The sequence below is a fragment of the Sinohyriopsis cumingii genome, chromosome 13, assembly GCF_028554795.1.
Source record: "Sinohyriopsis cumingii isolate HCF-2022 chromosome 13, ASM2855479v2, whole genome shotgun sequence".
NCBI lineage: Eukaryota > Metazoa > Mollusca > Bivalvia > Unionida > Unionidae > Sinohyriopsis > Sinohyriopsis cumingii.
Window position 1 is genome coordinate 28,323,631 of NC_142973.1, and position 26,724 is coordinate 28,350,354.

The window sequence follows — 26,724 nt, forward strand, 5'->3', positions numbered from 1 at the left end:
CCGATATTTCGAACCGGAATTTGACTGATACCGACTTTCTGCCGGAATTCCTGAAAATAAATGTGAGCAAAATTTATTTTAATCGAAATTCTTAGCAATGGTTCAGATTAAAAGAAAAATGCGATTGGGTTCTGAGAGATTTGCATTTTCATTTCTAACTTCATGACTGGGTTACTAGAAAGACCGAAATACACTCAAAAAGCGAGATACACGCCGAAATACACACATTTTTATCATAATGCTCATGAAGATAAATGTATTTTTATGTATATTTGAGTTAATTATATTGTTTCTTTTTTAGTTTTACTTTTGTTTTATTCTATTGCATTTTAACTTTATTTACTGGATTTGACATTGTCTAGAAATACCGTTCAGTTCTGTTTGACCTGACCAATTTTGTGTAAACAACTAATAATATAAACTTTATATCTAATGATGACCTAGTTACTGATCTTGATTCAGAACCAGTAAGAGTTGAAACAAACAACATTTTTAAAAAAATTCTTTCTCAGAGTAAGATTCATAAAGTGAAATCGAGACCATACTTGGAGTACATGACAAATAAAATGTATCAATTAGATTTTTCCAGAGTATTTACCCATTTCCGGGTATCTGTTTTGCGTCGTAGCTAGGTTTATTATTGATGTTTTGAGAAAGAATAGTCATTACTTGCCTTAACACTTGAAAAGTTAAAGTGTTTTATGTTGTGACCAGTTTTGGGGCTAATTATTTTGTTTTGTTTTTCAAATAATTTGAATTCCAAGAGATTATTTTTTCCTGGAAATACTTGTGCTCTAAATTCATTCTTGGACAAGGACAGTTATTGAAATTTACACAGAATTCAAACACTGGAATATTATTTTCTGTGATTCAACAAACAACTGTTGAAACATCAGTACGACGCTGACCACAGCATACAGCATCACCTTCCATTTTGGATTTCATCGAGATTCAAACTCGGTTTCGTTAGGAGTTTTTATTACTAGGACTTCTATTTTTTAATTTTTGGATTATTTTTGGATTTGATTCGTAAAACCGTAAGTTCTTTTTCTCATTTTAACTTGTTTTTCTAGGGAAATACATTATTTGTTAAATTTTACAAAGTTTGTTGTCTTCACTCTCTTCTTGTTACTGTTTGAACACGTAAGACTATTATGATTTTATGTGTTTTAATAATGAGAAAAATACAAACAAATTTGGTATAAGTGATCTTTGAAGGAACTATTTCCATTTTATAGCTCTCTTCTTGTAACGATGTCACTCCTTCGTACTTGATTAGACCGATTGAACTCGTTTTGTGTGCCATTAACGTCTTTATTTACTTAAAGCACGTAAGTATATTATATTTCCACCGAAATATGTAAATAGTCATTATGGATTCACACGTTTATATTTTAAGTTCTGACCGATTCGCGATCTATCATACGGGTACAGTGGAGCAAAACCTAATAAGTCATTCAATGAATTGCGCTGGGAATTGGTAAAAAGTAAATAATTCGTATCAAAATTGCTTAAATCAAAGTTTTGTTTTGCTTATTATTATTATCATTATTATTATTAGTATTATTATTATTATTATTATTATTATTATCATTAGTAGTAGTAGTAGTAGTATGTTTATTGTTATTATTATTATTATCGTTATTATTATTATTATTATTATTATTATTATTATTATTATTATTATTATTATTGAATCAATTATAAATCCTAATATCGGGGTGGACACTAATATTTACACCTAAAAATGTAAATAATTGTGTATTTCAGTGTGCATTTCGCTTTTTGAGCGTATTTCGGTGTTTCTAGTAACCGTCTTGCGATGACTATATCACTAAGAACTCTTCGCGTTCTGACAGGAATTACTACAAAAAAAAACAACTGTTTTTTTAATGATTTAATGATATGGGTGCAAAGAAGAGGGGATTTTACTTGCTATCTCTATACAAAGGTCAGTCGAAATTTTTTAAAATAATTACAAGAGAGCAGCCGATTGTCTGAACGTATTTCTGCGGAAAGATTCATTATGAAATACTGCCTCGCTCGGTTGGTCTCCGATAACAATAACTCATGTAAAAAAAAAAGATATAATTGTTGGTCTATGAAAACTTTAGGCTATCATGTTGTTCTCTGCCTGATTTTCTGCGTGTTTTTTTCTAACTGATCAGAACAACCATTTCCGTCATTCTGTGAAAATCCTGGGAAGTAGTTGTAAGAATGCACGTCAATTTAATGTGTTTGATGATTCGTCTCCGGCGGTTTCCAGCGGTGACTGAAGATCTGAGCCCGTTCCGGGTTCGGCCCATCACACATGCTGTCTTAGACTGGTATCTGTCGTAATTATGCCTATGATTACTACAAAGTGCACATTTGTGATATCGGTATAGGTACCGGGAACCAGGCTAATTCGGCCCCTTCAAATTTTGAATTTAGAAATCCAGTCTGTCAAGATCTGACCATTCCGGAGTCGGCACATAACAAAGTCGGCCCATGACAGATTCGGTCAATAAAAATGAAATTATAATTATAATTTACCTTCACCAATGATCACTAAGGGACGAGCCATATACAATTTTGGGGGAAAAACAATATTGTTGTGGGCCAGCAAGAAGAGACCTGCCAACGCTGGGCCAACCGAATGACACTGGTTAATTTCTGCTCTCTGTCTGTCTGTCTGTCTGTCTCTCTAATATATATATATATATATATATATATATATATATATATATATATATATATATATATATATATATATATATATATATATATATATATATATTGAAACAGTTGTGTACAAACGATCCTAATAATAAATGTCCTAAAAGAGTAACGAATACATCGTATAGGTCGCGTGATACTGTTAAATACTGAATCCAAGTAGTATCGATGCCACGTGCTGCATATCAGTTACATTTATTTATTTCAGAATTTCCCCATAGTTAATAAGAATGCACCAATATTTTCATTCATCGTAAGACTAACTAAATTTAGGTTACTTTATCTGTCCTCGACAAGCTGATTCTTTAATTTTCTCCATACCAACAGTTTGCCATCATGTTGTTAACAGAATATGCATTACTTTATCTGACTTATTTAATATGCATTACTTTATCTGACTTATTTAACATGCATTACTTTATCGGACTTATTTAATATGCATTACTTTATCGGACTTATTTAATATGCATTACTTTATCGGACTTATTTAATATGCATTACTTTATCGGACTTATTTAAAGCTAACATGATTTCAATTTAACTTTACATGTTAAAATTCTTTAAATATAATTTAACAGTTCCTTTATGAAAATACAGAATAAAAATATGTTTTACCTTTTGCGTGATTCCTTTGACATTGCTCTTTCCACACCTCTCCAAACATCAATGCTGCGATGGTTAATCTGTTATGTTCGATGTATATTTAAGTAAGAGGAAGTGAGTTGGTCTACCTGTAGCTAGAGGGATAACTTCCGTATATATTTCATTTGAGAGTCAAGTTAATTAGTCAAATTTTATATATTTGCAAGTCTATCAGATTTATCTTCCACGACACTAACTCATCCGCGGACATCGCAGACCCAGATCAGCTGTCTGTCGCATTATGTGCTATTATCACAGTGCCTATGCTGTTCGTTCTACTAAATCTTATATATATATATATATATATATATATATATATATATATATATATATATATATATATATACGATAACTGCCTTCCTTTTAAATGGCGCTAATCTACCAATGCAGAAATTCTCGAACTGTAGTACCCTAATCACCAGTGTTCCACGAGCTTCATTCGAATGGTCCGTGGAAAAGTAGCTGAACAATAAAAAGAACCTCAAGCTTTAAAAAAAGCTCATCCATCGCATTAAATGAATAAGCCTAGCTGACGACAGACGAGTTGCTATGAAGTTTCCTACCTTTATCTAATATGACAAGCATGTAACTTTTGTATGATAACAGTGGAAGGTGGTGCGTGTGGAAGAATTAATATGAATGAAGAGAGGATAAAAAGAGAAAAATTATATATGACATTTGGATTCATGCTTAAGATATGTAAAACCAATCTCAAAATGAGGGGAAAAACAGGAGTAGTGAATGGGGCCACTTTAGCGACAATGGGAATTAGCATTAAAAACACCCCTAGGCCACTTTGGCGACAATGGGAAATTTAACATTACGAAAACCCCTGGGTCACTCTAGGGACAATGGGAAATTAACATGGGGAATAAAGTTTGGGCCTGTTGAGCGACAAGGGAAATTAACATGGGAATAAATCGTGGGTTTGTTGAGCGACAAGGGAAATTGAACATGGGAATAAATCGTGGGCCTGTTTAGCGACAAGGGGAATTGAACATGGGAATAGAGTTTGAGCTTGTCTAGGGACAAGGGGAATTGAACAAGGGAATAGAGTTTGGGCCTGTCTAGGGACAAGGGAAATTTAACATGGGGAAGAGATCGTGGGACTGTCTAGGGACAATGGGAAATTTAACATTACGGAAACCCCTGGGGGATATAGCCTCAAGGGAATTTAACATGGGAAAAAGTCTTAGGCAACTCTAGCCTCAAGGGGAATTTAACATATGGAAATTGAACATGGTGGGTCTGTATAGCGTCAAGGGGAATTGAACATGGTGGGACTGTCTAGGGACAATGATAGTCGAGGGTCAAACACAACAGAGACAGAGACATACATACACTAGTACAAGCGTGAGATTTATATATAAAGCATTACCAAGACCTGAAATCTTGCTGGGGTGTTCAAAAATATGCATAATTGTAATGATGCTATAAATAGCTATAATCAAGGAAATGCTCAACGACAAAATGGATGTGACTAAAAGTAACGCTAAAATGACGAAATTGTCCCAGAATTTAAAGGAAGATAAACATATCCCCGAAAATTAAGTTACAATGGTTTAGACTAAAATGGGTAAAATTAGTAACTACTTACAATATCAACTTGTGTGACGATCGTGGATAAACACCCATGTATCTATTTATACCTATAATCAGCTAAAATTCATATGAAATCCCACTATCTATTTATACTACAACTTGTGGGTTATTCCTTTGGAAAACCCCACTATCTTTTTATAGCCTCAGTTTGAGTGACGTTCCTGTTTATGAACTTTAGCACATATGTATAGCTACAACCTGTGGAAATCCCCAAGTCCATATTTATAGTCTTAAAATTTCCAGTGACGTCACTGTACTGAACACTAGGGGATAAATGTCAACAGTGTTGCAAGTGGCTGACCTGAATACACGCTACTGTAGGTAGGTAGGTTGAATGTATTTGATAGGGATAAATGGAGTTTTATAGGGACAAACAGAGACCAATACACACACACACACACACACACACACACCAAAGAGGGAAGAAGAAAAAACAAACCCAAAATATACTATTCACACAGGGAAGAGGAAAAACCCAACAAATATACTATCCAGACGTTCTTACACACACACACACACACACACACACACACACAACAGATCGAAGAATAAAACCAAAATTAAAATATAGTATCCATACAAACGTACGCTAACACGTACAAACCCCAAATATACTATCCATACAAACGTACGCAAACGCATACAAACCGCAAATATACTATCCACACAACGTCGCTAACGCAAACAAACCCCAAATATACTATCCACACAAACGTACGCGAACGCATACAAACCCCAAATATACTATCCACACAAACTTATGCTAAGCATTGTATGACGTCAACAAAGCAAGGCAGTGTATAAGAGCCATACAATACGTTGCCTACAAATCTCTAGACACCTTTAAACCAAGACATTCTCAATGGGGATTTGGGGTCAGAGTTCTCCCCCCCCCATTCTACAGACAAGCCTACACTGGATACCCCCTCAGTCAACTGGTAGAAGCCGCTGCTCACAGTGTCGCCCATCATGGCTACGCATTTCCTGATATCAAGAATCATGAGACTAGGAGTGCGGGAAAGATCGTGAGGGCGAAAGAGAGACGTGTTACCTTCTAGCAGAAAAAACAGCCCTTTTTAGGGCTCCAAAAGATTGCCTTTTATTAAATAGGGAACCATATTTGGCTTGGTATCCCTCCTTGACTAAACTATTCTCGAAACAAACTTGACCCATTGGAACACCGCAACAAACTTAACTTGTCAAACCTAACAGTGACAAAACTTGTATATGTCGCTTAGACATATTAATTTAAATAAGACCAGTATGGTTATTTTTATGTATACTAAGTACTAATATTAGATAGATACGTTAGGAATTAGGAAATTTAACAGACTCGTTAGATTTGAACTAATTGCACAGGTGGAAAACACATTATTGGTACTTTTTATTGTCCATTAGCAAAAACGGGACTTGATTTGAAATAAGTACGGGCTGGCGTTTTGGGGAGTACTTAACATCCATCGCTGGCTTGCTGAGCACCTTTTTCCCTCCTTTACCACGCTCGGACATCGTACACGTGGCAGAATGTGGAACGATTTCCACCTGCCACACGCCCATGTGTCTTAATGTGACGTCATAGCTGCCGACCAGTCGTAGCGGGCTTTACATACTACTTGGGTTGACACCTGAGGCATTTCAAACCAACTAAGAAAAATGAGCGTGTGGTGAGACTATTCCCACTCATGTTTTTAAAGCCTTTCCGTCAGGTTGTTAAGGACTAGTTAGTCCTACACCTGACTGGCTAAATTTAAAAGTAGTCTGTGAGTACATAAAAGCTTGGGGTATGAGGTTCTCTTTCCTTCCCCAGGAGTAATTAAAAATCACGCGGTGCGTTATTAAACCAGTGATATATGCTCCATTAGAGCGAAAATCACTTTAATTCAAGTAAGCAAGCAAGCAAGTTCGGGTACCGTCTCTAGCACTCTTGATGACACCAACTGTCTGGGTTATTTTCTTTCTTGCAAGCCCCTATGTTCCACTTCTGTTTGTGATAATAACTTGTGATACTTCACATTTTCTAAAGTGGAAATCTTTACAAGCCGTACAAAATACAAAACTTATATGACTTTGGCTTTTGACACTTGCACAGACTCTTCACTTTATAAGTGTCACGAGAAAATTGTATATCCAATTTTTACCATTTTCAAAAACACGCACACACTTGCAGCTTGACCAGAAATATGTACATCTTGTTTTGTGGATAAGTCACAGACAAGTCCAAGCATATATAGGTGATTATGAACATTAGGAATATCCCCTCATTTTTTCAGAAATATCAAAGCTTTTATGTGCATTTTCCCTTTTCCACTCTATATTAGTGCTTAGATTTGTTCCAAAAAAGAAAAAAGAAACGAAACAATTTGAAGAAAAAAAAGACAAAACTGAATTTTGAATTCAGATTTCTCTCTGTTTATAATTTTTTTCAAGTTGATGGTGCATGACAGATTACATTCGCCTACCTTTCCAAAGTGAGAGACATTTCTTCACATGTCATTGCCTTTGTTAAATTCGGTTTCATTGGTTAGTTATCGTTAATCTTTAATTTTTTTGATGCATTTCTTTTTGATAGAAGATTTAAGGCTTTCTAGTGTTGTAACGGTATTTATGTTGTTTAGTCTGTTGATGAAATTATCTATAGCAAAGTGCTTAAGATTTTTCAGTTTTTTTTATATTTCAAGCCCTACAAAAGGAGACCAAGTTTGTCTTGAAAGAGGATTGAAACTCTAAATTACACGGGCGTGAAGGAAAACATCTTTGTGTTCATTCTAATCATGCTTGCCGTATCTCTTTGTGTTTTAGAGGTCATATTTCTTCTTAAGTAAATACACGCATCAATAGACAGACAGATTGGGTCATCATCCTTGAGGTTCACTGTACTTTCGGTTCTTTACTTCATACAAACCCCAAATTTATTAGTTTGAAGAAAAAAAGATATCATGCCCCATAATACTGTAACACGTTTGTTCTGACTCTACCGATGTGAGTGTGAGTGTTTATGTTAAAATGTTTAAGTAAGATATAAAAAGATGGTCAGCTTGAAAACGCGAACCAATACTGTGACGCTCAGTATTTTGATGTGGTAAGAAGAAATGGTACAATACACAAAGAGGGCTTGTAAGTTCACATTCCAGTCTGTCTGCACTGTAATGGTAACAACGCAAGAGCGTAGGGATTATTATGCCACACAGTCGTAGAACAAAACAATGCATCACCCGTTGTAAGCCATTTCATTGGCTATACTTATTTTCTTACCGCGTTGACTTCGAATTGACTTGAGTAGCTATTCACACAGTGACGAGAATGGCCATGCTTTACTGGGTCTATCCTATAGGCGATTTATATAAAAAAAAAATATTTAAAAAAATTAAACTAATGCACGAACAATGGTACCATGGGCGATCCCATGGAAATTGTGTCCGTCTTATTGCAAAATACATCAACATTTAATTTAACCGTGCAGATCGCTAGAACAAACCTCTAATAATACACATTTTGAAAAGTGTTGTGTGACACTGATCGCCATTGTCGCTTGGTGTCTGCTTTCTTCTTCGAAAAGAGATCGTTTCGTCTAGACTATAAAAATTTAATTTGACTAAGTTTTACGCACTACTTGAACTCATACATTTCACGCTGTAGGTGTAAGCCGTCGTTCTCAGTTTTCTGGAAGTTCGTTTTTGCGTTTCTCAGATGTGATACTATTTTTTATGGACCGAACGAAATTTCTTTTGGCGTGAATCAGGACTCGTGGTTTTATGGCATACATGGAGAGCATTGATTAAAGCTCAGTTATGTCGCCTTCGAAATCGCTGACACGGATCTGAGCTAACACTTCAGGTCTTGTGTGAGGCGACACGGCACGTCATTGCCTTTTACTTTCTCAATGAAATCGTTTCATCTTATTGCAAAATTACATTTGACTAGGTTTCATACGCAGCAGGTCCCTGTATATAAGGAGAGTGTCTTTGCGTCAGAGTATTCATTCCACTCTCAAACGATCAAGAAGATGGAAGAGTCAGCACAGATCGACCTGCTGGTCAAATATATGCTAAAAGTCATCCGAAAGCATAATTCACAGGCGAAAGTGGCAAACAAACTTACTCTTTTGGTCGTTGATTTGATGAGAGTCATACGAAAGTGTGTAAGTGCTGATGAAGTATGCTATATCTGCTAAGGTAAATGGGTATTTGTCTCCAGAATACCTGCTTCGTCTAAGAAAGAGAGACGAAAGTCAAGATACCTAATATCGTTGTCAGGAGAAAGGACACTGGGGTTCAGAGTGCCCTAAGAGAAAAGAGAAGAAACAGAAACAAGACGAAAAAGAGAAGAGGGATTCAGAAGAAGAAGAAATTGAAGATGAGGAAGAACTTGTGCCAGTGAAGACATGGAAATGGAAAAATTGACAATGTGAGCCGATGCGTTGGCCCTGATGTGAAATTTCATACTACCTTCTAAAAGAGAATAGACCAGAAAGAAAACGTAAGTATCTCTTGGTTTTGACATTGTATAATAAGGATGGCGTGTTTTGTTTTTACTCACACTTTATGAAATTGTGCTCTTTCACCTCTCTCTATCCCTCTGGATCATGTTTTAGTTAGAATTGAAATGGAAGGATGTTTTCCTTCACGTACGCTCTTTAGGTATGCAAGTCGGTAAACAATAGTCAGTCTATTCATCCATCATTTTGTGTCTTGATGTTTCCTAAATCACACACTGATGCCATAAAATAACGGGTTAAATGGGTTTTGTAGTGTTGGGGGGGGGAGTGTAGGTGTTTGGCAGAGTTGGTCATTGCAGGTGAGGGCTTAGGTGCTTTCAAAAAACTTTTTCTTCTTCACTCTGTGTTGATGGAATATAATGGGTTATTTTCTTCACTCTCTGTTGATAGTATATATAAAACGTTATTTCTTCACTCCGTGTGGATAGTGTATAATGGTTTTCTTCTTCTTCTCTCTGTGGTGTGTGTGTGTGTGTGTGTGTGTGTTCGCGTACGTTGTGTAGATCGTATATTTGGTTGTTTTTTATCTTCTTCCTCCCGAGTGTGGATAGTCTATTTGGGGTTTGTATGCGTTAGCGACGTTGTGTGGATAGTATATTTGGGGTTTGTATGAGTTAGCGACATTGTGTGGATAGTATATTTGGGGTTTTTATGCGTTCGCGTACGTTTGTGTGGATAGTATATTTGGGGTTTTTATGCGTTCGCGTACGTTTGTGTGGATAGTATATTTGGGGTTTGTACGCGTTAGCGACGTTGTGTGGATAGTATATTTGGGGTTTGTATGCGTTAGCGACGTTGTGTGGATAGTATATTTGGGGTTTGTATACGTTAGCGACGTTGTGTGGATAGTATATTTGGGGTTTTTATGCGTTCGCGTACGTTTGTGTGGATAGTATCTTTGGGGTTTGTACGTGTTAGCGACGTTGTATGGATAGTATATTTGGGGTTTGTATACGTTAGCGACGTTGTGTGGATAGTATATTTGGGGTTTTTATGCGTTCGCGTACGTTTGTGTGGATAGTATATTTGGGGTTTGTATGCGTTATCGACGTTGTGTGGATAGTATATTTGGGGTTTGTATGCGTTAGCGTACGTTTGTATGGATAGCATATTTGGGGTTTGTATGCGTTCACATACGTTTGTATAGATAGTATATTTGGGGTTTGTATGCGTTAGCGTACGTTGGTATGGATAGTATATTTGGGGTTTGTATGCGTTAGCGTACGTTTGTATGGATTATATAGTTTAATTTTGGTTTTATTCTTCGATCTGTGTGTGTGTGTGTGTTAGTGTAAGAACGTCTGGATAGTATATTTGTTGGTTTTTTCCTCTTCCCTGTGTGAATAGTTTATTTTGGGGGTGTTTTTTCTTCTTCCCTCTGTGGTGTGTGTGTGTGTGTGTGTGTGCATTGGTCTCTGTTTGTCCCTATAAAACTCCCTTTATCCCTATCAAATACATTCTACCTACCTACCTACAGTAGCGTGTATTCAGGTCAGCCACTTGCAACACTGTTGACATTTATCCCTAGTGTTCAGTACAGTGACGATACTGACGCTGGAAATTTTAAGACTATAAATATGGACTTGGGGATTTCCACAGGTTGTAGCTATACATATGTACTAGAGTTCATAAACAGGAACGTCACTCAAGCTGAGGCTATAAAAAGATAGTGGGATTTTCCAAAGGAATAACCCACAAGTTGGAGCTATAAATAGATAGTGGGATTTCATAGGAATTTCAGCTGATTATAGATACATAGGTATTTATCCACGATCGTCACACAAGTTGCTATTGTAAGTAGTTACTAATTTTATCCATTTTAGTCTAAACCACTGTAACTTAATTTTCGGGGATATGTTTATTTTCCTTTAAATTCTGGGACAATTTCGTCATTTTAGTGTTACTTTTAGTCACATCCATTTTGTCGTTGAGCATTTCCGTGATTATAGCTATTTATAGCATCATTACAATTATGCAAATTTTTGAACACCCCAGCAAGATTTCAGGTCTTGGTAATGCTTTATATATAAATCTCACGCTTGTACTAGTGTATGTATGTCTCTGTCTCTGTTGTGTTTGACCCTCGACCATCATTGTCCCTAGACAGTCCCACCATGTTCAATTCCCCTTGACGCTATACAGACCCACCATGTTCAATTTCCATATGTTAATTTCCCCTTGAGGCTAGAGTTGCCCAAGACTTTTTCCCCATGTTAAATTCCCTTGAGGCTATATCCCCCAGGGGTTTCCGTAATGTTAAATTTCCCATTGTCCCTAGACAGTCCCACGATCTCTTCCCCATGTTAAATTTCCCTTGTCCCTAGACAGGCCCAAACTCTATTCCCTTGTTCAATTCCCCTTGTCCCTAGACAAGCCCAAACTCTATTCCCATGTTCAATTCCCCTTGTCGCTAAACAGGCCCACGATTTATTCCCATGTTCAATTTCCCTTGTCGCTCAACAGACCCACGATTTATTCCCATGTTAATTTCCCTTGTCGCTCAACAGGCCCAAACTCTATTCCCCATGTTAATTTCCCATTGTCCCTAGAGTGACCCAGGGGTTTTCGTAATGTTAAATTTCCCATTGTCGCCAAAGTGGCCTAGGGGTGTTTTTAATGCTAATTCCCATTGTCGCATTGTACAGTCAAAATTAAGCATTCTATTGTCCTCTGAGACAGTCAGCAATGATGAATTGGTTCGCCAAGACTCTCAACGATGTTCAAATGGTTAGTGGGAAAAAAAACGTTTAACGTTTGATAACCAAACATAATATAAAGCGTTTTTCATTCAATAAAACTGTATGAATAAGAAAAGGATATATATATATATATATATATATATATATATATATATATATATATATATATATATATATATATATATATATATATATATATATATATATCGCTTTGAAGTTTCATACCATTATCTCATTTGACAATCTTTCCGTTTATATGTCTGACAAGGAGGGGGAGGTGAGCAGGTGAAGGATTCAGTATGAATGGAGAGAGGATAGACAGAAGAAAATTACACTGGATTTTTTTTATTAACGCTTAGGACATCTGTAAAACCAATCTCCAAGTGTGGGAAAGATAGAGAGCAAATATAAGCCATATCAACCATCTTGATTCAGGTTTGTTTACGTAATATAGTTCGTCGTAAATTTTCAGCCAAAATCAAAACAAAATGGACACAAACTGTCGCATTCAGATTTTTATTTTAAAATCAAAATAATATTTCAGTGCTTGGAAAAAAGAAAACATAAATTTACTATCTAAATTCATATTCTCCTTTGTTTTTTAAAGAAGAAGAAAAAACAAGAACGTTTTGAAACTTGTTATAAATCAGGCCAGTAAATTTGACTTTAAACGGCTTCAACCAGTAATTTATATAAACTAACCAATGGTTTTTATCTAGTTCTAACGCAAATCACGTTTTCTTTGAATTATATTTACCAAATAAATATTGTGTCAAACGTTATTAATGAGTAACACATGATTAAAACTTTATTTGCTGTTATCGTGGAATACTCATCTTTCGAGTCAAACCCTGAATCAATAAAGCAACTTATTTTCATTCTAGCTATTAAAAAATGTGCTTTAATTGAAAAAAACAGGTTTTGCCAATCGATGGTCAGACGATCTGACTGTTATGTTTTGCAATTAAATTAAATGAGTAGTTATCAAATTAACAGACGGCGAAACTATGATAAAATAATTATTGCGGCATTGATGAAATGTTCATTATTTTTTTTTAACGTGGTGAAGACACACTTTCGTCATCATGATCAAAATCGTTCAGAGAGAATACCACTTTTTTCGCTAGGTATTATCGAAAATAAAATAATGCAAGCGCCCTGTTTTTACATTTCTTTCTTCAGTGTTAATAATTATTTTGTTTCTGAATAAAATAAAGCAAACTATATAAATTGTGCGCAAAGGTGAGCGGGCAACTTTGAAAATATTTCGCTATTAAATTGGTAATGGAATATAAACTATCATATTTTTTTTGTGTGTATAGAAAACTACAACGTTATCTGAAGTAAAGTCTAGTTTTTGTTTTCTTAAATTAAGTTTTGTACCTCTTAACTACCTGCGAAATAATAAGAAATAACCTATTTTAAACAATTTCTAATGTGGTCTTTTAATCTCAGACGAAATATTAATATTATTTCAATGGTCCGAAAAAGTACGAATAAGCCTGGTCCGAATCCGCCTGCACCCTGGTCCATAAACTAGTCGTAAATAAAGATGTCAGCGCCCATGAAAACATTGATTCAAAACCAATGAAAGATAGGATTTATGTAGCATGGAACAGTTTGCAGTTATTATTGATCCAAAATTTGCAGAAGTTGTGAAGTACACAAATATGGTTTCTTTTTGCACATATTCAACCAAACACCATATGGTTACGGTTAATGTTTTCACTAGGGTTACAAAACGTCCACATTTTCCCGGCTATGTCCACAGGGGCTCGTTACAAAGAAAATCAAGGGATGGGGGTTCTAACTTGTAAACCCCCATCCCTTGATTTTCTTTGTAACGAGCCCCTGTGGCTATGTCAGCCTTTTTGGTCCTTAAAATTAAATCTAAGACAGACACTGATACAGATACACCCACCGTCTGGAGTGTTTTCTATTTTGAATGTTCAAATATGGCAGAACACCATATATTTTGGTCATATGATTATGACTTGCAAGGAGCACAAATGAAACTAGTCCTGCAATGCATGACGTATCACATGTTATGTTTTCGGTTGCACGTCTTACGTTGTAGGACTAAGATGAAACTAGTCCTACAGTGTAAGATTTATCACGTTTTTTATGTTTTTGGTAGCACCAAAACAAAAATATCATGTGATATGTCTTACGTTGGAGGACTAAGATGAAACTAGTCCTACAGTGTAAGATTTATCACATGTTATTTATGTTTTTGGAAGCACCAAAACAAAATTATCATGTGATATGTCTTACGCTGGAGGACTAAGATTAAATTTGTCCTACAATGTAATGTGTATCACATGTTATTTATGTTTTTGGTAGCACCAAAACAAAAATATCATGTGATATGTCTTACGTAGTAGGACTAAGATGAAACTAGTCCTATAATTTTAGACATCAGTCCTGATATTTATGTTTCTGGCAACCCAACAACATAAATATCAGGGTAGATGTCTTATATTGTAGGACTATGATGAAACTATACATGCAATTAATTCGAACTCAGGACTTTATTAAAATCTTGGGCAAGCTGACTTTAAAATGGAACTTGTTCTTAGTACATTTGGCTCAAAATATGATAAGATAGTAAAACAACAAAAGTAAAATAAAATAGGATAGTATTTTGTACATCCGCATCGTAAATACCTTTTACTAAGACTATTTGCATGGCTGCTGTGTGCCTACTGCAACAGTGTGTGTCCACACAACAACAGATGAATGTATACCAAACATACTAAGTACCGGGTACTTGACAGCTGTGTGGGTTAGGCTAGTTATTCATGCAGTAAATAGCCTTAGGCAGATCATGTACACAGCAGACATGCAACTGGTCTTTCTAGATGAGTCATATGAATAGGAAGAATATGTTTTTTTTTATTAACATAGCATTAACAGCTTTTCAGTCATATTGCTACAATGTCTGCAGTGTGACAGTTTATAGTGATGTCTAGCAAAGAGGCATCTTGCTGCAGACATGTTGCATGAAGTTCCATCCAGTCACATTATCCTTACACGAGGCTGACCAGTCGTGACACTAACCTCTTAATGCTGAACACCTAGCGAGGCATCTGTTAAGACCATTTTTATAAGTGTTTGTATGATTCTGCTGGGGTTTGAACCCGCGACCATCCACATCAGAGGTGGATGCTCTAACCACAAGGTCATTGGTGCAGTCTAAGAAGGATATGTGAAAATAGTAGATGTAGGTATGTAAATTAGAAAAAGGAATTGTTAGAATGCATACATGTATGTAGTTAGAGAAGCAAAGAAATACAAACATATACATGTATATACAGATAGACAGATAAATGGATAAATAAAGGGCTTTGGAAATAGATAGATTGTTAAGAAAGAGATAGATGTTGAAATAATGACCTTGAACTGAAATATGAAACGACAAAGAACAGAACTGTGATAACTTGATTTTAATCATCTTTTAATATATCAACATTTTACTGAATGTACATTTCCATTTCAAGTTCAACTGATCATGTAGATTTATGTATCCCTTTAGTAAGAAAACAAGGTAAAATTAAGTCCATGGCTAAAATATTCCAATATCAGTAAAGTCACTCTTTGCTTTTTTGGGATTGTTGTTGTGCCTGCTCGTATAATGGCTTCCACTTCCTAATGCCATCTTATTTTCAGTATTTTCTGCATCAAAGTCAGACATACATTTATTAGAAACCGAGTTTTCCAATTAAGATAGTTTCACAGGTTTGTTATGATCTGTTCATTGTGTCAAATAATTGCTCACATTTAGCCATTGAGGGGCTAATGATTACTGATATTTCCACCAGACCTAGTATATGATTGCACATCCTATGGAGAAATTTTGGATTCCATGCTGTAGCAAATTTTCTATACTTGCAGGAAAAATCCTGAAAACAAATGTTGGGAATTATCAAAACACTTGTTGTGTTCCTGATAATCCCAAAGCCAATTCCATGGTTTTTCTTGAAGTGAACACAATATCTCCACATCTCCACATCTGAGATAGTTTTCATTGCTTTGTATGCACTGTTAATGGAAACTTTTAGTGAACAAGTTTGCTCATTCAAAGCTTGCCTAATGCTTTTCTGAGTTGTGTTGTATAGGTGCCACCATAAAACATTTTAATGGAGTATTCTTCTTCCAATTTTAGTGCATACTCCTTGCAACACAGTCCAAGTAGCATATATATATACAATGATTCCCCATAAGACTATTATTGGGAATAATTCAAAATCCATTTCTTGAACAAAATAAATTTCTGAAAATTAAAATTGAGGTCTATATGCCTTTCAACTAACTTGAAAAATGAATCAATGTTAATTGATATTTGGGGACAAGAAAAGGAAATTAATGTGACTGTCTATGTATTTCACATGGAAAACATCATATGTGGCTGCTGTTTGTTTAAATATTTTGCTCACTTTTTATCCTTTGAAACTAAAGTATCAGTCAATACAGCATGGTTTGTTGTATGTATATTCTCGGCATTGGATACAAAAATAATTTTTTTAGAATAATTTATTTATTTTTGAACATGGGCTCTTGAGTACTGTTCATTGGTGTTTTGAACAGAATGTAAATATCTGAGGCAATGTGAAGTTTATAAAATATCATTTATAAACAGAAATAAAGTATCTCATGTTCTTGACTTGCCACCCTCCCATTAAACTTTGGCCAAATGATGGTACTGTTCATCTCATTTTGCATTTTCTTGCAATCTCATGCTAAGCATGCATCTAGGAAAACAAGAAAGTACGGTTCTTGAATTAAATTGGGAAAATTGTGTGTTATACAGAGATTTGTTGGATTCAAGCAAGACCATGAAGAAAATTTCGGTACAGAAAACCCTATTGCTATATGTATTGCCAGGACAGCAAACTGCAATAAGCTTGTATACTGGTATATTGTTGCACCCCTAACATTTATGGACATCCCCATAGTCCATTTATTTATCTGACCAAACGTATTCCTTATCTTGCAAATTGCTCTGAAAGTTAACACAAGTTTCTCGTATGTTAAATACACATAGCTGCAACTATATTCTTGTTATTTTCAGGCATCTTCTGAAGAAGAGTAAAGTATGGGATGAATCAAGGCGAATACAGCTCTTGAGGAGCAAAACTAAAGTGGCTCTTCCTATCAGAGTGACATCCAGGTCATATACTGAACAGAATCTGTCAGAATGTATCTCCGGAATTTTACGATCTTCACAGAATAAGGAAATTATAAGTCTTCATTTTGAGATTCAGGCGTTGCAGCTTCCGTTGGCAAAGAAACATTTGCTGAAGACACCAAAGGAGATACTATGTATACAAGTTGAAGAATTACTCACAAGAAAAGGGATGAATACATTTACAGATTTTATCGATGAGATTCCAGACCACTGGGAAATACATGGAGACCTTGTTTTGCTCCCTTGTTCAGCATTCACGTGTACAGCATGGGCTTCTATAGGTTTGTTGAATTACAATCTATTGGAGAAAACTTTTTCTTAATCCAGATGTGTTACAGATTTGCAAACTTTTAATAAAATAACCCTGATCTTGTACTGTGTATACTCGCTTATGAGTGTAACTGCAAGCTGTACAGACCTAGATCTGCCAGCGCATTATGCAAAGGCAGATCTGGGTCTGTGCAGTTGGTTAGGAGTAATCAGTAGAACAAACAAGTAGACCATGATCTCAAAGCGCATTATGCTATGGCTTATTAGGATCATTGTTGTTTGCAGTTTGTCTCAACTTATAAGTATATGGTAGGCATTGTTTGAGAGGAGCCTCAGTGGTTCAGTGGTTTTCACACAATACTAGTTACATAAATGGTGCAGGTTTGAATCCTACCACTGGATCACCAAACCAAAACCAAACCAAACAAATATTTATTAACAGTAGTCTTATAGGCCTGGAAACCTGAGAAGACAGCCAATCTTGATGGGTAACCATTTACTTTGGCATGTACTGAAAATTGTAATTGAACCCAGAACTGCAGTGGGATAAGGCAAGCGTGTTACAGTGGCATATTCCAGATTCTTTCATGGTTTGTTTTGTTCAGAATTAGACCATATGCCCTAATTATTGGTCCCTTGTTATTAACTTTATTTTTTTCCAGAAATTTGTAGTGTTGGCTTTCCTTGACTTTTCTTTTATGTGTCCGCCATATAGTTGAATGATATGAATGATATTGAGGCCTGATTATGGATTTCCTTCATCTGATGTTGAAGAAACAGGTTTGAAGATAAAACAGATCTGGTCTTTGGTTACACTAAACATTTCAAAATTTCTCAGAACAGTCAGCAGGAATCAGAATTTATTTCCCAGATAGTCATGTTTTATCAGCAAGGACATTTTTGGGAATTCCTGAGGGTCTTTTTCAAGGATAAAAACTTGTCCACATGTTCATTTTTTAATACTCATGAGTGTTTTTTCATTTTCTCTGACTAAATTATTGATATTATATGAAGTATCATAAACATGATGATTGCAATATTTCAGTTTCAAAAGAAATTTTGAGAAATTGAGTGAAACCCTAGGCTTGGCAGTTAGAAGCTGTATATTTTGGTACAAAACATAGATACATCTAATATGACGTTTTAAATACACAAATCTACATACATGTTTGTTCTGAGTTTGAGAGTAGAATGGTTTTAATAAGCCATATTTTGCATGTCTTTTCCACTGAAGCAGAAAAGAACACAAATGCAGTTTTGTATTGTTATGTATATTTGATTTAATTTAATTGTTTGTAAGCTTAAAAGTCTTTTTATTTTTAATTTCATTACATGTCAAAGTAATATAATTTTGTTTACTAGGAATTGGATATTTTCCAGAAATTAGTTGCACCTGACTGTTCAGTTGAAAACATCTAAAAATATAGAACTTTGTATCTTTTTGCTGACCTAGTTCCTGGCCTTGATTGAGAAAATTGTAAACAACTTTTTAAAAAAATTCATTCTTAGTGTGTGAATAATAATAGTAAAATCAAGGCTGTACTGGAATATGTGACCTTAGACATTAAATAGCTTCTAAACTGTTCTGGAATGTGATCACGTGACCCTCATACAGGTATCTGTTTTGCACGTTATTTGACTCTATAACCTTTTTATAGAGAAATTAGTTAGTTTGGGCTTTTACCTTGGACACTGGAAAGTGTTTTGTTTTGACCAGTTTGGAGTTACATTTTCATTTTTATTCAAAATTATTTGGACTCTAAAAGATTAATTCTTTTTCCTGGAAATATTTGAGTGCTCATACAGAAGTCTTGGACAAAGACATTTCTTTAAATTTTATTCAGAATTCAAACACCAGAATATTATTTTCTGTGGTTCACAAAGAACTGTAAACACATCAGTGCTATACTGACTACAGTATACATCATCGCCTTCCATTTTGGATTTTTCGTCGGGACTTGAGCTTGAATTCATTAGAACATTTCATTACTAGGACTTCTAAAATTTAATTCATGGACTATTCTTGGATTATTTCTGGATTTGTTTTCTTAAAACGATAAGGTTTTTTCTTCATTTTTTACATTGTTTTTTCAGGGAAATAAATTACTTGTTAAATTTTTCAAAGCTTGTTGTTTTCACTTGTTCTTTGTTGTTGTTTGTTAGAGCCCAAACACATAACAGTATTTATTACATACCCCCTCTTTATGCTTTCTAAATATTTGGAGCCCTAGGTGGCTGAATGGTATAAAGTGCTCGCTTTTACCAGTCACTACCATCTCACCTCTGCATGGCCCGAGTCTTGGTCTTGGCCAATGTGGGTATGTGAGAAAGTTTGCCAATAGCATCTTGTGGCTCTAATGCTGTAGATTGAACCCAGGACTGCATCAATTTGAAGCAAGTGGTATTGACATTGCCCTATGAAGCCCTTTTCAATATTTGTGGAGCCTGGTGGATCTTTCGTTAGCTTGCCAGCCTCAAGACAAGAAAGATACAGCTTTAAATCCCACCTTGACCATACTAAGTCAGCTGTGATGTCATGATGTGCCTCTAGGCACGATGCTTTATGTAAATTGCCTTGGTATGATACAACTTTTGTGTTGATGTGCCTTTGAATGCAAACAGTAAATCCTGTTTTTGTTTCATTTTTGGCCATGGCTTGTCTTTACATCAAGGTTATTAATTATTACATTTATTTGTCTTTTCTTCACAGGGGATGAGTTATGGCGGGTGGTAGCCAGCTGTCTGAAGTGCCATCGTGTTGCAAGGAAATCTGCTATTTCATCAGATGGTTTCCGTACTCCACAAGTCTGTCTGTTACTTGGGGAAGATGGCTGGGTAGAACATATAGATAATGGTATCAGGTACTATCCAGCAAAATCTGTCATGAGCATACTATTTGGTATGACTACTTCATTTCCCCAAATATTATAAATATTGCAATGAGCCAATCAAAGATTTTGTATTAGGGAATATGCAGAATGTTCTGAGTTTAATGATGTGAAAATATAATGATTTACAGTATTTACATTGTACAAAGACTTCACCTGATCTCCAGGTGATGCTTATGAGAAGTCCTGATCTCCCAAGAAAATCCAGAGTTTTAATAATATTTTATGATAAACAGTTTGCAGATAAATTCCCATTTTGTTAACCTCCAGAAATATGCATTTTTATAATAGAAGTCTCACCAAATAATGCATGTAGAAAGCCACATTATCCAATCAATGTCTGAAGTCTCAGCAAATAGTAGAAAGCCACATTATCCAACCAATGTCTGAAGTCTCAGCAAATAGTAGAAAGACACATTATCCAGTCAATGTCTGAAGTCTACCAAATAATAGAAAGCCACATCTTATCAACATCTGAATTCTTACCAAATGGTAGAAAGCCACATTACCCAATCAATGTCTGACGTCTCAGCAAATAATGGAAAGCCACATTTTCCAACCAATGTCTGAAGTCTCAGCAAATAGTAGAAGCCACATTATCCAACCATTGTCTGAATTCTCACCAAATAGATGAAAGCCACATTGTCCAATCAGTGTCAGAAGTCTCACCAAAAGCACAATCCCACATTATCCAATCAATGTCTGAAGTCTCAGGAAATAGAAGAAAGCTACATTATTCAATCAATGTCTGAATTCTCACCAACTAGTAGAAAGCCACATTATCCAATCAGTGTCTGAAGTCTCAACATATAGTAGAAAGCCACATTTTCCAATCAATATTTGTAGTCTCACCAAATAGTAGAAAACCACATTATCCAACTGATGTCTGAATTCTCACCAAATAGTAGAAAGCCCCATTACCCAATCAGTTTCACAAGTCTCACCAAAATAGAAAGCCACATTATCCAGTCCATGTCTGAAGTCTCACCAAATAGTAGAAAGCCACATTATCCAACTGATGTCTGAATTCTCACCAAATAGTAGAAAGCCCCATTACCCAATCAGTTTCAGAAGTCTCACCAAAATAGATAGCCACATTATCCAGTCCATGTCTGAAGTTTCACCAAATAGTAGAAAGCCACATTATCCAATCAATGTCTGGAGTCTCACGAAATAGTAGAAAGCAACATTATCCAACTGGTGTCTGAAGTCTCACCAAATTGTGCATGTAGAAAGCCACATTATCCAACCAATGTCTGATGTCTCACCTAATTGTGCATCTAAAAAGCCATGATATCCAGTCAAGGCCTGAAGTCTCACCAAGCAGTCCAAGTAGAAAGCCACATTATCATATCAATGCCTGAAGTCTGACCAAATAGTGCATGTAGAAAGTCACATTGTCCAGTCAAGGCCTGAAATCTCACTAAATAGTGCATGTAGAAAGCTACATGTTCCAGTTAAGGCCTTTAGTCTCACCCAATAGTGCATGTAGAAAGTCACAGTATCCAATCAATGCTTCAGTGTAAAAACAAACTCAGAAGCTATAAATTAACACTTACTATCCAGCCTAGCACAACTCCCTAGGGTAATTTATTTGAGCTGTGAAAATAGCATTCATGGATAGATAATCTGATTATGACAATAAATGCTGCTATTGTTATACTGGTTTGAATTACCAAACTGCTATTGTTATACTGGTTTGAATTACCAAACTGCTATTGTTATACTGGTTTGAATTACCTGACTGCTTGATTCCAACATGATTCTGTACATTATCTTAGTAGCTCTGGCAAAATATAATATCTTATATCCATTTCCTCAATTTTGCAATATCGACATAATATCACAGTTTGATCGATGTACAGTTGCAGTCATTTTCCTCCCGTTGCTGCAATGTATGCTTTGCATTTAATTACCTCTCCTTGCAACAACACTTTTTTATTTATTTATTTAAAAAAATTGTTTAATGTTTTTTAAAATAACCCCGTAATAGGTTGACCACTGGGTTGGGGAACCATCCCAAGGTCACCTTACAATCAAACATTTCTGGTTATCAGATTAATCTAGGGATAATAAATATAATCTACAGAAAAGAAGTAAAAAACACACACGCATGCACACATGCATATGGCACACAACATAGGTGACATGGACTTTGTGATATTACAGTATTTTGTTCCTGTTTACCATCAAGTCAGAGACAAGTTACATGTTCAGTATTGAGGCCCATTTTTGAAGTAATTGGTCCTTTTTTTAATTTACCATAGCAGTGTATTTTTCAGTGTTCTTATGCAGTGCAACTATTTGCTTAAAAGCAAAAATAGAAGGTTTTTTCATATTGAATCTGCAAGTATAAATATAATATTTTGTCAAAATAAGCAGGAAATTACACAAAATGTCCCGTTGTTCACTTCCTAAGAATGTTTCTTTTTTGGACAAATGTACAATATTTGGACAAAAAGGAGCAAAAACTTCAATAAAACGGTACCAAAACTGTGAAGTAATACTGCAATCATAAAAGAGATGCTCAATAATTTCATTTTCACTCTTACAGAAAGTACATTTGTTGTCATCTAATATGTTAATTCTTTTCAGAAAATCTTTAGTAGCAATTATTCTATTAGATCAATTTAAAGTTAAAAGATATCTACTTGGTATCCTTGGTACAGAATTTCACCCGGCTATAAATCTCAGACCACTCCTCACTACTTATATTGTTATTAGATACTTGCATCCAAGTTTCTTGCTTCACAGTGTGTTGCCTTTTAGCTTTTTTCAAAAGATCTTTGTAAACAAACTTGAGTGAACTTTATTTTTGCAAGTTCATTATTTTATCCTCCTGCTTATCAGAATTATTATGTACTAAATGGTTTTTTATGGTGCTTTCCGTGCTTTTGGAATTTTGGATATTAAGAAGTATTTCAAGAAATCATCGCTTCTAGTTTTTTGTTTTATTATTTCAAAAGGTATTAAATCTACTAGATAATTCACAATTTCCAAACTGGCTTCTGTCCAGGATTTGTATTGATAGAACATAAATACTCATGGATAGATACTCGTTAGGACTTTGCGGTTCCTCTTTCCAATTAGATACTGCCAAAATTACTGTTTTTAATAAACTTACTAAATTCTTCTAATTTCTTTCTCCCTAAATTTCCAAATATCCTTTTTATTTCTCAGTATTTTTGTATTGACTAAGTTCTGCCACGTTCCATTTTTCTTTTCCAGCAATCTTTTAACCCATCTTGTCTTAATATACCTAATGAATGAAAATATGTGTATCATATTTAGTCCTCCCTCGTTTTCTGGGGAAACTAGTATATCACGTTTTATTCTCTCTACTTTTCCAACCTATACAAACTTATCTTTGAAAACTCTGTGGATTTATATGTCACAGCAATTAAAAAATCTTATAGGAACTATATGGAATTAATATTTTCTTGTATTTTAATGAACCCTTACTAAATATGTGTAAAAAGTTGTAAGACAATTAAATAATGGATGTGTGTCAGAGAATAAGCAAATATACCACCCACTTTATATACTGTAATAAGAAACACACAGTTTTCATTTCATTAAAGATAAAGCTATGATTTTAAATGTAAGCATCATTTTAAGCACCATTTAGTTTTTCAGTTTTTGGTCATACGAGTCTGCCTGTTTGGTGTATGGGACAACTGTGGTTGCAATGGTGGTGAGGTGATAAGTAATGATTGGAAGAAGCAAGAGCTAAGATGAGACATGCCCTTGGAGTGAGGTAGTACAAGTCACCCAGCCAGAGCAGTCACATTTGGCCATAGATAACCAAACAGGATAATGCAGAATTAAGGATTTCTAAAGGTTAAATATTGTCTTTTGCTAGGGATGAATTTGCTATAGTAATTATATCCACCTGACAGCCAAGGTTTCTGTTAGTGGCCTTATAATTTTTATTTTGAAATATCCCAATAGAAAGTTAGTAAATCTTGTTTGCCAGAATCTTTCCTTCATTCTGCTCATGTCCATTACATGTGTTATTAGATTGGAAGTGTAATTTTACTATTTTCCTTAAGTTTGTAGAAGTTATCTCACTCAAACAAAAGCATTGCTTGTAAGTGCTTTTAATCATAATAAATCAGGGTCCAATCTGGACCCTGATATCTGGATGAAATTACTTCTCTGGCCTGAATTGGCAAAGTTGGTGAAAATAGGGTGAAGTCAGTATATAATGTTAGGAAAACAGTTATTTTATACAGGTGTGTTTGCAGATTTTCAATTCAAATTATTAAAATGATGACGAAATAGTATTGAAAGTTTTTAAAAATAGTAAAATATTTATTATATAGGTTCACTACAGTTGTGTAACAAAATGTTGACCTCAAAAATACATTGCAGTAAAAATTCAGCAACATCTTCCATAGCAGATGACCTCATTTCACATGTTTATATGATGAAATGCTAGATAAAAGTATTCTGTTTATTAGTAATAGAAATGGAAGTGTCCACAAAACTATAATTTGCTTCATATTGGGCAACAAATTAAAATTATCACTTGTTTTTCAAGGTTTATCTGTGAATTTTGGCAGGAATTTTATTGTTGGAAATATCATTTCTGGTATTTATGATCATCAGATTAGTATCAAACTTAACTATAGAACATTTTCTTTTCACCTTCCTCTTTGAATGGAAAATTAACTTGAAAGTTGACATTAGACTTTAATTGTTAATATATTGCATTGAAACAATATTAATTGGGTCTTTGGGGGGTAATGTCATGAAATCAATCAATCCAGGGCAAATCGAAGTTTGCTTTTTGGGCCTGTGTAGATGAAATGATAGACACAAAGGTGATAATTTTTCTTGTGTCCTGAACCCCACCCAGCATGGGCCATGGAAGTATTCTGATTCCAGAACATATGTGCATTGTCTAAAAGCTAATGAGAGAGCAGATAGCTCCCTGTTTTCACAATGTCTACACTCGAAGCAGACATAATGCCATCCGATTGGAGACTGAATACAATGTCTACACTCGAAGCAGACGTAATGCCATCCGATTGGAGACTGAATACAATGTCTACACTCGAAGCAGACATAATGCCATCCTATTGGAGACTGAATACAGTGTCTACACTTGAAGCAGACATAATGCCATCCTATTGGAGACTGAATACAATGTCTACACTCGAAGCAGATGTAATGCCATCCGATTGGAGACTGAATACAATGTCTACACTCGAAGCAGACATAATGCCATCCTATTGGAGACTGAATACAATGTCTACACTCGAAGCAGACGTAATGCCATCCGATTGGAGACTGAATACAATGTCTACACTCGAAGCAGACATAATGCCATCTTATTGGAGACTGAATACAGTGTCTACACTTGAAGCAGACATAATGCCATCCTATTGGAGACTGAATAGATCCAAATCACAGTGTTTGAATCCTTTGTGTCAGAAATACACATGGCAACTAAAAGTGTGCATCAAATATTTTGTATGTGCATCTCTGATGCACAAAGGTGCATAAAGGGAAACACTAATATGGCACATGATTCATACTGGGGAGGATGCCTTGGCATCAGGTGCCAAAAAATGGAAGCCTGTGCTAAGCTAAGGAAAAGTCACCAGGATGGAAAATAATGCTCTCCATCCCAAATCCAAGAAGCTAGTCATTACAAAACTGATAGTAGAGGAAGTCTTCACACATTTTAAAACTGATTCACATGAAACTAACAGTTCAGTGGTGAACTTTTTTCATGAAATGTGTTGACTGCATGGAATTGAGATTTTATTTTACATTATTGACTATGCATAACATTAAATCCACCTGAAAAAGTTGTAGTGATGAACCACGCCAAGGTTTCTAGAAAATGATTTTTGTTTCTTTTTTTTCTGTAGATATACCTATGATGTAACTAAGTGTATGTTTAGTGCTGGAAACATCACAGAGAAGCTGAGAATTGCTTCCCTTGATTGCAGAGGTCAAACGGTTGTTGACCTTTATGCAGGTTTGTAACACATCATTCATTATTTCTTTATTTCTTTTGTTTCCAAAAGTGTTGCATAATCAGAGCCAATAGTAAGTAGGATATACCGTTTACATGAAATTTGTATCGTAAAATATTTTGGCAATGATTTTATGTTAGGCAGCCCATGAGATCGATGAGTCTAAGAATGCTATTTTAAGTTAATTCATATGTGTATGCATGTCCCTGTGCATAGAAGCATACAGGTATAC

General features: G+C 35.2%; 1 protein-coding gene across 1 annotated transcript in view; it reads left to right on the forward strand.

Moving 5' to 3' along the window:
• Positions 1–13,695: 13,695 nt before the first annotated feature.
• LOC149785107 (tRNA wybutosine-synthesizing protein 2 homolog) overlaps positions 13,696–26,724 on the forward strand; it is a 32,663-nt gene continuing 19,634 nt past the window's right edge. The window contains exons 1-4 of the mRNA XM_089978873.1: positions 13,696–13,816; positions 17,228–17,625; positions 20,325–20,475; positions 26,385–26,494. Of these exons, the coding sequence (XP_089834999.1) occupies positions 13,767–13,816; positions 17,228–17,625; positions 20,325–20,475; positions 26,385–26,494 (709 nt within the window). The 5' untranslated portion in view covers positions 13,696–13,766. The remainder of the gene's footprint in view (positions 13,817–17,227; positions 17,626–20,324; positions 20,476–26,384; positions 26,495–26,724) is intronic.